Source organism: Salvelinus alpinus, chromosome 19 (assembly GCF_045679555.1).
Source record: "Salvelinus alpinus chromosome 19, SLU_Salpinus.1, whole genome shotgun sequence".
Classification (NCBI taxonomy): Eukaryota; Metazoa; Chordata; class Actinopteri; order Salmoniformes; family Salmonidae; genus Salvelinus; species Salvelinus alpinus.
The window spans coordinates 15,644,421-15,658,235 of record NC_092104.1 but is presented as its reverse complement, the minus strand read 5'-3'; the positions used below and the strand labels follow the sequence as shown (position 1 = coordinate 15,658,235).

Below are 13,815 nucleotides of genomic sequence, written 5' to 3'. Positions count from 1 at the left end.
ACAGGAACGGGCCACCGCCTTGATGTTAGTTGAGAACGACAGGGTGTTGTCCAGGATCACGCCAAGGTTCTTAGCGCTCTGGGAGGAGGACACAATGGAGTTGTCAACCGTGATGGCGAGATCATGGAACGGGCAGTCCTTCCCCGGGAGGAAGAGCAGCTCCGTCTTGCCGAGGTTCAGCTTGAGGTGGTGATCCGTCATCCACACTGATATGTCTGCCAGACATGCAGAGATGCGATTCGCCACCTGGTCATCAGAAGGGGGAAAGGAGAAGATTAATTGTGTGTCGTCTGCATAGCAATGATAGGAGAGACCATGTGAGGTTATGACAGAGCCAAGTGACTTGGTGTATAGCGAGAATAGGAGAGGGCCTAGAACAGAGCCCTGGGGGACACCAGTGGTGAGAGCACGTGGTGAGGAGACAGATTCTCGCCACGCCACCTGGTAGGAGCGACCTGTCATGTATATACCCCTTGAACACCGTGGAACATGGGGTAACAGAGGGGACATTAATCATGAACAAGCGTCCAGCCTAAATTGTGCCTCCATGAGACTGTATAGTCTGGTCCCTTACGACCCATTATGGACACAGAGGGCTCCGGCAATGACTGACGTAGCACCCCGTTTGGCCGCAACTAAACTTGGAGGCACCAACGTCAGATGAATGTTTTTATGGAGGGGCGCACTGGTCGCTCAGACCCGTGCTAAGGCCCCCTCGCTTCGGGGGTTACCCGGGCCAAATAATCGGAGGCTGCTTCCTCATCGGAGGTGAGGACGCCCCGCTTCCTCCACTCCAAGAATTGGAAATGCAGTGCTTGTTAGCTAGTCTGGTCTCGGGGCTGCAGTGGAGCAGATTGAGCAGATTGAGAGTTCCTCTGTGTCCAAATCACTAAAGACTTAAAATGGTCCAAACACACAAGCACAGTCGTGAAGGCGGCGGACAGCACCTCTTCCCCCTCAGGAGGTTGAAAAAGTTTAGCATGGGCCCTCAAATCCACAAAAAGTTATACAGTTATACAGCATTGAGAGCATCTTGACTGGCTGCATCACTGCCTGGTATGGCTATAGCACCGCCATCATCTGCTCACTCACACATAATATGCACATACATATATACTGACTCTACACACACCCACACACATACAAGCTGCTGCTACTCTGTTTATCTTATATCCTGTTGCCTAGTCTCCTTATCCCTATACATGTCTACTTCCATCACTCCAGTATCCCTGCACATTGTAAATATGGTATTTGCATAATTCATAAGGTTGCCTACATTGGCAGACAGCAAGTGTTGAATACATATCAACTGTTCTTACATTGATGATACTGCCCAATCGACAGTGAGTGAGTTACCTTCTATAGATCATTTCTGCAACTATTGGTTCACTAGCTACATTGTAAATACAACTTTCGCGAGAGCAGATATTACATCGTAGCGCCCTAGATTTGTAAACAAATTCATCAGAATAAGCAGTCCCTTCCCTCAGCCTTGAATCAGTATATATAGCGCAGTTCGACATACCTTACTCAGTTATATCCATTGTGAGTTTTCAAGTATCATTGACATGCTGCAAGCAGGTTTAAGATTTATGCTTTTGTGTAACAATGTATTATTACACTGTGCCTGCCTATCCTGCCTAGCTAATTCCCATGTAAACATAGGTTTTTAAAATAGAAGACTAGCGAGAAAGCTACAGTATCGCTTGAAGAAAATAACTTCTAAAGCTGCAACTATCCAGCAATAGGCTACATGGTAAGATTGACGGATAGTAGACCGAGGTAAAGTCAGTTTCAGGTTGGATATTCGACGGATATTCGCCTGTAGTTTTCCTTACGTCCACTAACAGCAGTTAGGGACCGTCAACATAGTGACAAATCAAAATGTTCTAATTTCAATAGCTCTTTAACAAGTACTCCTAACACTTTCAAAACTGGTTGTAGCTAACCCGATGGCATAGACACACATTGCACACCCATTAGTTTGTCAATTTTCATCTCACATGATTTTACATGAATTTTTCAAAATGTAAAATTTCAAAATCTCCTTGGTCATGTGACCTAGTGACTTCAAACAAGGTTCAGAATGTCCACTCAGTGGCCATACACATTGCACACCCTTTAGTTTGTCTATTTTCATCCCACATGATTTTACATGAATTTTTCTAAATGTAAAATTTCAATAGCTCCTTGTTCTTCTATGAGAATAGAGAATGAATTGTAAGCACCAAAGTGTGTTTGTCAAAATAATATCTGAAAATGTCAGTTGTTGAACATAATACTTTACCAGTTGAGAACAAGGTTTTTAGTTTTTCAACTCTTTGCTTATCCAAGATACAGTGGAAATGGGGTCATGTTGCACTTCATAAAGCTTCCACTAGATGTCAACAGTCTTTAGAACCTTGTTTGGTGCTTCTACTGTGGAGTGGGGGTGAATGAGAGGGGATTGAGTAAGGTCTGCCATGAGCTGACCATGCGCTGACCATGCACGTTCATGTGAGATATAGCTTGAGTTCCATTGCATTTCTGAAGACAAAGGAATTCTCTGGTTGGAACATTATTGAAGATTTATGTTAAAAAGATCATAAAGATTGATTCTATACTTTGTTTGACATGTTTCTACGGACTGTAATATGACTTTTCGTCTGAACTTTTGCCTGGACCTGCCCGCGCGTCGTGAGTTTAGATTGTGTACTGAACGCGCGAACAACAAGGAGGAATTTGGACATAAATGATGGACATTATCGAACAAAACAAACATTTATTGTGGAACTGGGATTCCTGGGAGTGCATTCTGATGAAGATCATCAAAGGTAAGTGAATATTTATAATGCTATTTCTGACTTCTGTTGACTCCAACATGGCGGATATCTCTTTGGGTTGATTTGTCGTCTGAGCGCCGTACTCAGATTATTGCATGGTTTGCTTTTTACGTAAAGTTTTTTTGAAATCTGACACAGCGGTTGCATTAAGAAGTGGATCTAATATTCCATGTATAACACTTGTATTTTCATTAACATTTATGATGACTATTTCTGTAAATTGATGTGGCTCTCTGCAAAATCACCGGATGTTTTGGAACTACTGAACATAACGTGCCAATGTAAACTCAGATGTTTGGATATAAATATGAACTTTACCGAACAAAACATAGATGTATTGTGTAACATGAAGTCCTATGAGTGTCATCTGATGAAGATCATCAAAGGTTAGTGATTAATTTGATCTATATTTCTGCTTTTTGTGACTCCTCTCTTTGGCTGGAAAAATGGCTGTGTTTTTCTGTGACTTGGCTCTGACCTACCATAATCGTTTGGTTTGCTTTCGTCGTAAAGCCTTTTTGAAATCGGACACTGTGGCTGGATTTACAACAAGTGTGTCTTTAAAATGGTGTAAAATACATATATGTTTGAGGAATTTAAATTATGGGATTTCTGTTGTTTCACTGGCTGTTGACGAGGTGAGACACTACCGTCCCACATACCATATAGAGGTTAAAGTTAGTGAGGGAGATATGAGTCTCCAGCTTCAGTGATTTTTGCAATTCGTTCCAGTCATTGGCAGCAGAGAACTGGAAGGAAAGGCGGCCAAAGAGGAATTGGCTTTGGGTGTGACCAGTGAAATATACCTGCTGGAGCGCGTGCTACAGGTGAGTGCTGCTATGGTGACCAGTGAGCTGAGATAAGGCGGGGCTTTACCTAGCAAGGACTTATAGGTGACCTGGAGCCAGTGGGTTTGGCGACGAATATGGAGCGAGGGCCAGCCAACGAGAGCATACAGGTCGCAGTGGTGGGTAGTATATGGGGCTTTGGTGATGAAACGGATGGCCCTCTGATAGACTGCATCCAATTTGCTGAGTAGAGTGTTGGAGGCAATTTTGTAAATGACATCGCCAAAGTCAAGGATCGGTAGGATAGTCAGTTTTACGAGGGTATGTTTGGCAGCATGAGTGAAGGATGCTTTGTTGCGAAATAGGAAGCCGATTCTAGATTTAATTTTGGATTGGAGATGCTTAATATGAGTCTGGAAGGAGAGTTTACATTCTAACCAGACACCTAGGTATTTGTAGTTGTTCACATATTCTAAGTCAGAACCGTCCAGAGTAGTGATGCTAGGTGGGTGGGCCTATGCGGGCAGCGATCGGTTGAAGAGCATGCATTTAGTTTTACTTGCATTTAAGAGCAGTTGGAGGCCACGGAAGGAGAGTTGTATGGCATTGAAGCTCATCTGGGGGTTAGTTAACACAGTGTCCAAAGAAGGGCCAGAAGTATACAGAATGGTGTCATCTGCGTAGAGGTGGATCAGAGAATCACCAGCCGCAAGAGCGACATCATTGATGTATACAGAGAAAAGAGTCGGCCCAAGAATTGAACCCTGTGGCACCCCCATAGAGACTGGCAGAGGTCCGGAAAACAGGCCCTCCCATTTGACACACTGAATTCTATCTGAGAAGTAGTTGGTGAACCAGACGAGGCAGTCATTTGAGAAACCAAGGATGTTGAGTCTGCCGATAAGAATGCGGTGATTGACAGAGTCGAAAGCCTTGGCCAGGTCGATGGATACGGCTGCACAGTATTATCTTTTGTCAATGACGATTATGATATCGTTTAGGACCTTGAGCGTGGCTGAGGTGCACCCATGACCAGCTCGGAAACCAGATTGCATAGCGGAGAAGGTACGGTGGGATTCAAAATGGTCGGTGATCTGTTTGTTAACTTGGCTTTCGAAGACCTTAGAAAGGCAGGGTAGGATAGATATAGGTCTGTAACAGTTTGGGTCTAGAGTGTCTCCCCCTTTGAAGAGGGGGATGACCGCGGCAGCTTTCCAATCTTTGGTGATCCCAGACGATACGAAAGAGCGGTTGAACAGGCTAGTAATAGGGGTTGCAACAATTGCGGCGGATAATTTTAGAAAGAGAGGGTCCAGATTGTCTAGCCCAGCTGATTTGTAGGGGTCCAGGTTTTGCAGCTCTTTCAGAACATCAGCTATCTGGATTTGGGTGAAGGAGAAATGGGGGAGGCTTGGGAAAGTTGCTGTGGGGGGTGCAGAGCTGTTGCCCGGGGTAGGGGTAGCCAGGTGGAAAGCAAGCCAACCGTAGAAAAAGGCTTATTGAAATTCTCTATAATCGTAGATTTATCAGTGGTGACAGTGTTTCCTAGCCTCAGTGCAGTGGGCAGCTGGGAGGAGGTGCTCTTATTCGCCATGGACTTTACAGTGTCCAAAAACTTTTTGGAGTTTGTGCTACACGATGCAAATTTCTTTTTGAAAAAGCTAGCCTTTGCTTTCCTAACTGCCTGTGTATATTGGTTCCTAACTTCCCAGAAAAGTTGCATATCGCGGGGGCTATTCGATGCTAATGCAGTACGCCACAGGATGTTTTTGTGCTGGTCAAGGGCAGTCAGGTCTGGAGTGAACCAAGGGCTATATCTGTTCCTGGTTCTACATTTTTTGAATGGGGCATGCTTATTTAAGATGGTGAGGAAAGCACTTTTAAAGAATAACCAGGCATCCTCTACTGACGGAATAAGGTCAATATCTTTCCAGGATACCCGGGCCAGGTCGATTAGAAAGGCCTGCTCGCTGAAGTGTTTTAGGGAGCGTTTGACTGTGATGAGGGGTGGTTGTTTGACCGCGGACCCATTACGGACGCAGGTAGTAATTGCTGAGATATATGTATTTAGAGGACAGGTTGGTCAGGATGATATCTATGAGGGTGCCAGAGTTTACGGATTTGAGGTTGTACTTGGTAGGTTCCATGATAATTTGGGTGAGATTGATGGCATCTAGCTTAGATTGTAGGACGGTCGGGGTGTTAAGCATATCCCAGTTTAGGTCACCTAACAGTACAAACTCTGAAGATAAATGGGGGGCAATTAATTCACATATGGGGTCCAGGGCACAGCTGGGGGCTGAGGGGGGGTTGGTAACAAGCGACAACAGTGAGAGACTTAGTTCTGGAAAGATGGACTTTTTAAAAGTAGAGGCTCGAAATGTTTGGGCACAGACCTGTATAGTATGACAGAACTCTGCACGCTGTCTCTGCAGTAGATTGCAACTCCACCCCCTTTGGCAGTTCTGTCTTGGCAGAAAATGTATACACATACATAGAGCCATTTTTCGGCTATGATTTTACCACTCAGAATCCAGAATGGATATGACAATGTGGCCAGCACAGGATGTAATACACCCTTACAACAATCTACTTTTTGATCTTCTTGACTTCTTATCTGGTAAACTGCTACTATGTGTCAAGAATAGAGCCCCAATTAGGGGTTAGTGTACTCAAGTAAAAAGGGCTGGTTTAGATTAAAAACTATTGCCCTGTGTCCCCGTTCATAGGAGCATGAGAGACTAGTCAGTGGTAGAATTGAGTTGGCACTTTATTGGCCCAAACACCCATAGACCCACAAGGTTGAGGTTACTCATGGACAGTAAAAAAAAATGCATTGATGCATTGTGTCTTCTAACTGTCCAAGAATAGGATCCAAAGTGTTAGGAAATATTTGTTCCCATAAATACAAAGGAGGATGTCTCTCCCCATACCTCTGGCACTTTAGTCAGACCGCCAGACTGTGCACCACAGAGCCAATCAAGAGAGAATACATACAGGTCAACGGTGCCAATTGAAAGTTAAGAGGTGTGTCTGTGCCTTTTGGATTACTCTCTTTACAGAGAACCCCTGTCGTTCAAGTCTGCTCTGCGCATGTCTGAAAGCGACAGAGCCAGATTCCAAAATAGTTTTTCACAGTATGTCATAAAAAAGTATTACACTACTGAATGTATGTAAAATGCTAATATGTATTAGATCCAGTACAATGGAATAACTAAGACCTGAATTTGAATGCAGTGTGTTCCGATTCCTCCTTCTCTTTCTGTCCAGCAGGGTCAACCAAAAACACTGGGCCTGATGGTTCATGCAGATACTGGGGAAGCAATATAGAAATGTATTGATCCCTTAAATGATTTTACTATTAAATGACCCATATCACAACCCTCATACCTCTTCACACAAATGTACCTAAATCAATTTTGGAAAAAGGATTTTACTCACAAAAGACATAGGAGTTTATTTTCCCAGTTAGAAATAGTAGGCCATAAGTATTTTCATCAGACAAACGAACCCTCAAATGCACTTTTGCATTTTGTAAGTTGTCTGCAGGTGGCTTGTTGTGAATGCACTCAAATATCAAGTCATTATCAGGTTATCTTCTTACGGCTGAGATCCCGGATCGACTTGACAACAGCCTGTGAAAGTGCAGGGCGCCAAATTCAAACAACAGAAATCTCATAATTAAAATTCCTCAAACATACAAGTATTTTACACCATTTTAAAGATACACTTGTTGTTAACCCCACCACAGTGTCCGATTTCAAAAAGGCTTTACGACGAAAGCACACCATCTGATTATGTTAGGTCACAGAAAAACACAGCCATTTTTCCAGCCAAAGAGAGGAGTCACAAAAAGCAGAAATAGAGATAAAATGAATCACTAACATTTGATGATCTTCATCAGATGACACTCATGTTACACAATACATGTATGTTTTGTTCGATAAAGTTCATATTTATATCCAAAAATCTTAGTTTACATTGGCGTGTTATGTTCAGTAATGTTTTGCCTCCAAAACATCTGGTGATTTTGCAGAGAGCCACATCAATTTACAGAAATACTCATAATAAACATTGATAAAAGATACAAGTGTTTTACATGGAACTTTAGATACATTTCTCCTTAATGCAACCGCTGTGTCAGATTTTTTTTAAACTTTACGGAAAAAGCACACCATGCAATAATCTGAGTACGGCGCTCAGACACAAAAACAAGCCATACAGGTACCCGCCATGTTGTGGAGTCAACAGAAGTCAGAAATAGCATTATAAATATTCACTTACCTTTGATGATCTTCATCAGAAGGCATTCCTATGAATCCCAGTTCCACAATAAATGTTTTTTTGTTCGATAAAGTCCATAATTTATGTCCAAATACCTCCTTTTTGTTTGCACGTTTAGTTCAAAAATCCAAATTCATGACGCGCAGGCCAGACGAAAAGTAAAAAAATTCCATTACAGTTTGTAGAAACATGTCAAACGATGTATAGAATCAATCTTTAGGATGTTTTTAACATAAATCTTCAATGATGTTTCAACCGGAGAATTCCTTTGTCTTTAGAAATGAAAAGGAACGCAGCTACCTCTCACGGGGGCGCGCCTGAGTGAGCTCGTGGCACTCTGCCAGACCCCTGACTCAATCAGCTCTCATTCCCTCATCCCTCACAGTAGAAGCATCAAACATTTACATTTACATTTAAGTCATTTAGCAGACGCTCTTATCCAGAGCGAGGTTCTAAAGACTGTTGACATCTAGTGGAAGCTTTAGGAAGTGCAATATGACCCCATAGACACTGTATATTGGATAGGCAAACCTACAAACCTCAGATTTCCCACTTCCTGGTTGGATTTTTTCTCAGGTTTTTGCCTGCTATATGAGTTCTAATAATATGCATATCTTAGCTTCTGGGCCTGAGTAGCAGGCAATTTACTTTGGGCACCTTATTCATCCAAGCTACTCAATACTGCCCCCAGCCATAAGAAGTTCCTTTAAGCACCTCTGTTTGAACACCTCTCCTGTTCTTGATCCATACCACATACAGCCATTTGCGGATCTTTTCAGTGTCCATGTGAAAGATAGTTATTGCGAGGATGGAACATTTGTTGACTTAAAAAAGAAAAATAATAACACCCATGTAAAATGAAGACCTGCAAAGCTTACAGATTTAAGTCTAATAGCATGAGATGAAAGTAGACAAACATCAGAGTGTGCGATATGAAGGTAGTCAGTGGACATTCTGAACCTTGTTTGAAGTCACTAGGTCACATGACCAAGGACATATTTAAATTTTACATTTTGAAAATTTCATTTAAAAACGTGTGAGATGAAAATTGACAAACTAAAGGGTGTGCAATATGTAGGCCCACTCGGTGGACATTCTGAACCTTGTTTGAAGTCAGTAGGCTACATGACCAAGGAGCTATTGAAATTTGAATGTAAAAAAGTTTGTACTTTGTTTACACTCCCTAACTTATTCAACTTGGAATACAAAATGCTGCTCACATTTCCACATGTTTATTAGCTTTGGAAAGCGAATTAATGTCCAAATCGTGAAAATAATACCTGTGCAATGTTGTGCGCAATTTTTCCAACATCATGACACTTCTTTGGAGTCTGTGGCTCAAGTGGTTTGAAAGCTATTGAGGTTTGAAAGCGCGAATATCCGTTGAATATCCAACCTGAAGCTGTCTTTACCTCGGTGGATAGTAATAGCTACAGTGGTAGTAAAACAGTGGCTAGGTCTAGATCAACTGTGCTGAAGATCCCTAGCAACATCTATGCTAGATGAGGGAGGGTGCATTGCTTCCACATTGTATTGTTGCTCACCAGTTCACGCGGTGCTCCCCCCTCCAATTGGCGCTATCATAATCCGCTCGTGCAGACAAGTAGAGCGTTTACGTTTTTAATAATCTGCAATTGGCAATAATTCAGGTAAAATATCCAAATTTAGTTTTTCTCAATAAGAAAACACTTTCGCCGTACTCAGATTTTTTCTATTTGGTAAAATACCAAGTCCATATTATGGCAAGAACAGCTCAAATAAGCAAAGAGAAACGACAGTCCATCATTACTTTAAGACATGAAGGTCAGTCAATACGGAACATTAAGAACTTTTAAAGTTTCTTCAAGTGCAGTCACAAAAACCATCAAGCGCTATGATGAAACTGGCTCTCATGAGGACCGCCACAGGAAAGGAAGACCCATTCCTCCCCGACCATCACCTCATGTTTCAACATGATAATACACGACCCTATGTCGCAAGGATCTGTACACAATTCCTGGAAGCTGAAAATGGCCCAGTTCTACCATGGCCTGCATACCCACCAGACATGTCACCCTTTGAGCATGTTTGGGATGCTCTGGATTGACTTGTACGACAGCGTGTTCCAGCTCCACCAATATACAGCAACTTTGCACAGCCATTGAAGAGGAGTGAGACAATATTCCACAGGCCACAATCAACAGCCTGATCAACTCTATGCAAATGAGATGTCGCTCTGCATGAGGCAAATGGTGGTCCCACCAGATCCTGACTGGTTTTCTGATCCACGCCCGTACCTTTTTTTAAGGTATCTGTGAATAACAGATGCATATCTGTATTCCTAGTCATGTGAAATCCATAGATTAGGTCTTAGTGTTTTATATTTAAATTGACTGATTTCCTTAAAAAAAATGTAACTCAGTAAAATCTTTGAAATTGCTGCATCTTGCATTTATATTTTTGTTCAGTGTACATAATGCCTGTTGTTTAGGGGATAAGAAGTGTAACAAACATGTCAGACAAGTTATTTCCAAATAATTATTCCTAGAACAGTTAATTGAAAAGGAATTATATCTGTCAAATGTTTGATGCATCTGTAAGCAAGAAAATAAGAACAACATATTTGTTCTATACCACTGATGGCCAAAGAGAACCATTTTAAAATTCGACATATTTGTTCATCAAATTAATTTTAAAGATTGAAATTCAATGTAGAGCGTAATGGCTGTACATTTTGTGGTAATGACATTGAAACTACTGAACATATTTTATTTTGTTGCGATCGATCATATCACCTGTTTCTGGGTGGAGTTATTTTCAAAGAATATGAATATTGCCAATTTCACAGACAATGATGTCAAATTTAATTTATTCTAAGATGTAAATTATTTACATTTCATAGTCAATAATGTCATAGTATTAGCCAAATTCTGTATATACAAATGTAGATATTTGAAGACTATCTTATTATTGATAAGAGAGCTTTATATTTTGTGCAATCATTAAGATTTGTTAAAAACAAACATGCCCTGAAACTCAGTGCTGCCTTTGATACATACAAGCTGATATGATATATATAATTGTATGTACAGTATACAGTATAAGACCCCTGTGACATTTGTAATATATATATATATATATATATATATATTTATTTTCTTAAACCTGTGTTCTTGGTTATGTTCTTTGCTAACTTAACCAATGCATTTTGAATGTATAATTAAACTTCCTTATATGTTTGTACAGTTTGACAAGTTTAATACAAATTAATAAAATGTGCCCAAATGTAGTATGTCTGACGCGACCCACTTCGAGAGCTGCTGGTGTGAGCCAGACGAGCCCAAATGAGAATCTCCCCTAGACTTTGCACACATGGTCATAGGATGAAACCCCCATCATAGCAGTTTTCTCTCCTTCTATATGCTAGAAATTACACACACACAGACACAGGTAGGCCTTATCTTCTAGCCTTTGAGGTTGCCCAAATTGGTCCATATGCCTGCTTTGTTAAAAGTGGGCTATAGAATGAACGTGTGTGGTGAAAGTCTAGCCTATTGGCAAATAAGAGACATTCGAGGCAAGACTGCACACGAAAATGGGCGTGAATAGTGTTCAGTAGCCTACTCCTGACCTGAAGCCAGATAACGCTTCGACGGCAAGTCCCAAAATAGCATGGGCAGACGGCCTTGGAAAAATTAAACTACCATGAAATGCTGCGATGGCGACAGATCCACCTATAACGCAACAAATAACGAAGGATCATCGAGAGATCAAGAGACCACCCGTAAATGTTCGTCTTGAGGATGTAGAGGACTGTTTGATTTATGACCGACATGGAGTCTCAACTCTCTTCAAAGAGTTTTACCAAGACAGGAAATCAGTCGTTATTTTTGTTCGGGTAGGAAATATTTGGCTACTTTACGGTATATTCACTTTACAAAACATTTAGACTATCCTACATAGCCTACACTCAGAATAATTTATGGCGTTGGGGCTAGGTTTCTAAACCGTATATATTGATCTAATAGTTGTAAAAGCAACGACATGCTTCTGGCAGCGCTGCGCAGGCAACAAAGTAGCCTAGCTAGCGTGCTGTTCAGCGCAGTCAGACTAGACAGATTATGAGGACACGACATGCACAGATGTTCACTGTTCAAAGAGGGGGAGACTATTAGAACGAATAACAGCAGACACGCTTCAAATTCCTAAAGAAACTCTGTATTTCGACAGAATTTCTTGTGCCACACCTGCAAAGAATATGTGGATGATTTGAGCAGAATACCAGCGGAAGTTCTAAAGGTGAGTGGTGAAGTGTTATTTTTTTCTTTGACGTTTTCTAATAGGGAAACGTTTCCAGTTGCTACTTTCTTCAGTCTATAACTGTCTTTATTGAAAACCATTTGCAGTATTAGATAAAGTATAATTTTCATCTAGATACTTTAATAATGTTTACCCACTATTCCCTACACTGACATTTCACGTTCTGATATTTCTTAATTTCTTTCTTTTTACTTTTTGGATTATGTGCGTATTGTTTTTTTATTGCTAGGTATTAGCCCTATTACTGCACTGTTGGAGCTAGAAAAACAATAATTTCGCTGCACACGCGATAACATCTGTGAACGTAACCAATAAACTTTGATTTTAGTGACAAATGTGTCATAGCCTACAATATAGGCTATAACTTGTTATGTCTAACTTGATGAATGTTTTCATATATTCAATGCAGGAAGCTGGTCTCAGACTGGTTGTTATAGGACAATCATCTCATCATCATATTGAGGTAGTCATATTCAATGTATCATTCTGCAATTATGTCAATGTCAATAATACTTGTATGCTCTTGTTTGTTGTGTTGTTGTGCAGTGTCTGACGTGTGTTTTCTCTGTGTGATGTAGTCGTTCTGCTCACTGACTGGCTACCCTCATGACATATACGTCGACCCAGAGAGATGCATATACAAAAGACTGGGGATGAGGAGAGGAGAGATGTCTGTGGAATCAGGTGAGACATTCATTCTGTCTTTTGTTGTATTCCTGAAATAGCAATAGTCTACTCTACATAAAAGCTGTAATAAAATTAAACATAAAACATTTTCTGTCTGTCTAGCCAAACCTAGCCCTCATGTGAAGTCAGGTATGCTGGTGGGCCATATGAAGAGCATGTGGAGGGCCATGACCAGCCCTATATTTGACTTCCAGGGAGATCCTCGACAGCAGGGTGGAGCCATAATCGTTGGCCCAGGTAACTGCATTGTGCTATTACAGTGTTGTTGATAGTATTAGCTATAGCTTACAAATAGCCTACTGTAGTGCATGTGATTCACATCTTGGGCTATTCTATAGGTTTTATGCACAGTGGTATATCCCTTTTAATTTTTACATTTGTCTAAAATTGAGTTGGGTCAGTATCCAATATGGAATATGTTGTGAATATACTGCTCTGTCTATTAGTGTGCAAATCTGTCATTCTGCCCAGGCTCTGAGGTCCATTTTGCCCATTTTGATATGAACCGGCTGGACCACATGCCCATCAACTGGTTGCTACAGCTGTCCGGAGTACAACACACACTGGACCTCAGTGATAAGCCAAAGATCATTGTTGTGTAGCCCACTTGTGTATCCTGCTTTGTTTTTGTGCCATGATGAAAAACATTAATCTCATGTCAATAGTACATTTTTGGTTTTGAATACAAAAAACAGTCAGCCACCCAGGCTTGACACCGTGTTGGAGATGCATGCTTAATTGTCTGATTATAATCATGTACATAAAAAATACTTTCTTTTTCACTGCTGCATCTTGGTCATAATTGTCATAATTCAATGGCTCACCAATAGGCTTAGGCTACATATCACCCCATCAGACATCAAGTCCTCTACACATTCATTCTACATCATTCTCTAAAACCCCATTAAATAACCTTCTCAAAAAAAGATTGTTAT

General features: G+C 41.0%; 1 protein-coding gene across 1 annotated transcript; it reads left to right on the top strand.

Annotated features, from left to right (window-relative positions):
• The first annotated feature begins 11,429 nt into the window (after nucleotides 1-11,429).
• Nucleotides 11,430-13,662, top strand: prxl2c (peroxiredoxin like 2C). Its single transcript, XM_071352433.1, has 6 exons — nucleotides 11,430-11,771; nucleotides 12,104-12,172; nucleotides 12,603-12,656; nucleotides 12,772-12,877; nucleotides 12,983-13,117; nucleotides 13,352-13,662. Exons 1-6 carry the CDS (start codon nucleotides 11,592-11,594, stop codon nucleotides 13,480-13,482), a joined length of 675 nt encoding a protein of 224 aa, XP_071208534.1. The 5' UTR covers nucleotides 11,430-11,591; the 3' UTR covers nucleotides 13,483-13,662.
• Nucleotides 13,663-13,815: the final 153 nt, after the last annotated feature.

Coding starts and splice junctions, on each gene's coding strand:
- prxl2c (XM_071352433.1), top strand. CDS start 11,592: ATGGCGACAGATCCACCTATAACGCAACAAATAACGAAGGATCATCGA. Junction 11,772..12,103: donor CAGTCGTTATTTTTGTTCGG/GTAGGAAATATT, acceptor GTATTTCGACAG/AATTTCTTGTGCCACACCTG. Junction 13,118..13,351: donor AGCCATAATCGTTGGCCCAG/GTAACTGCATTG, acceptor CATTCTGCCCAG/GCTCTGAGGTCCATTTTGCC.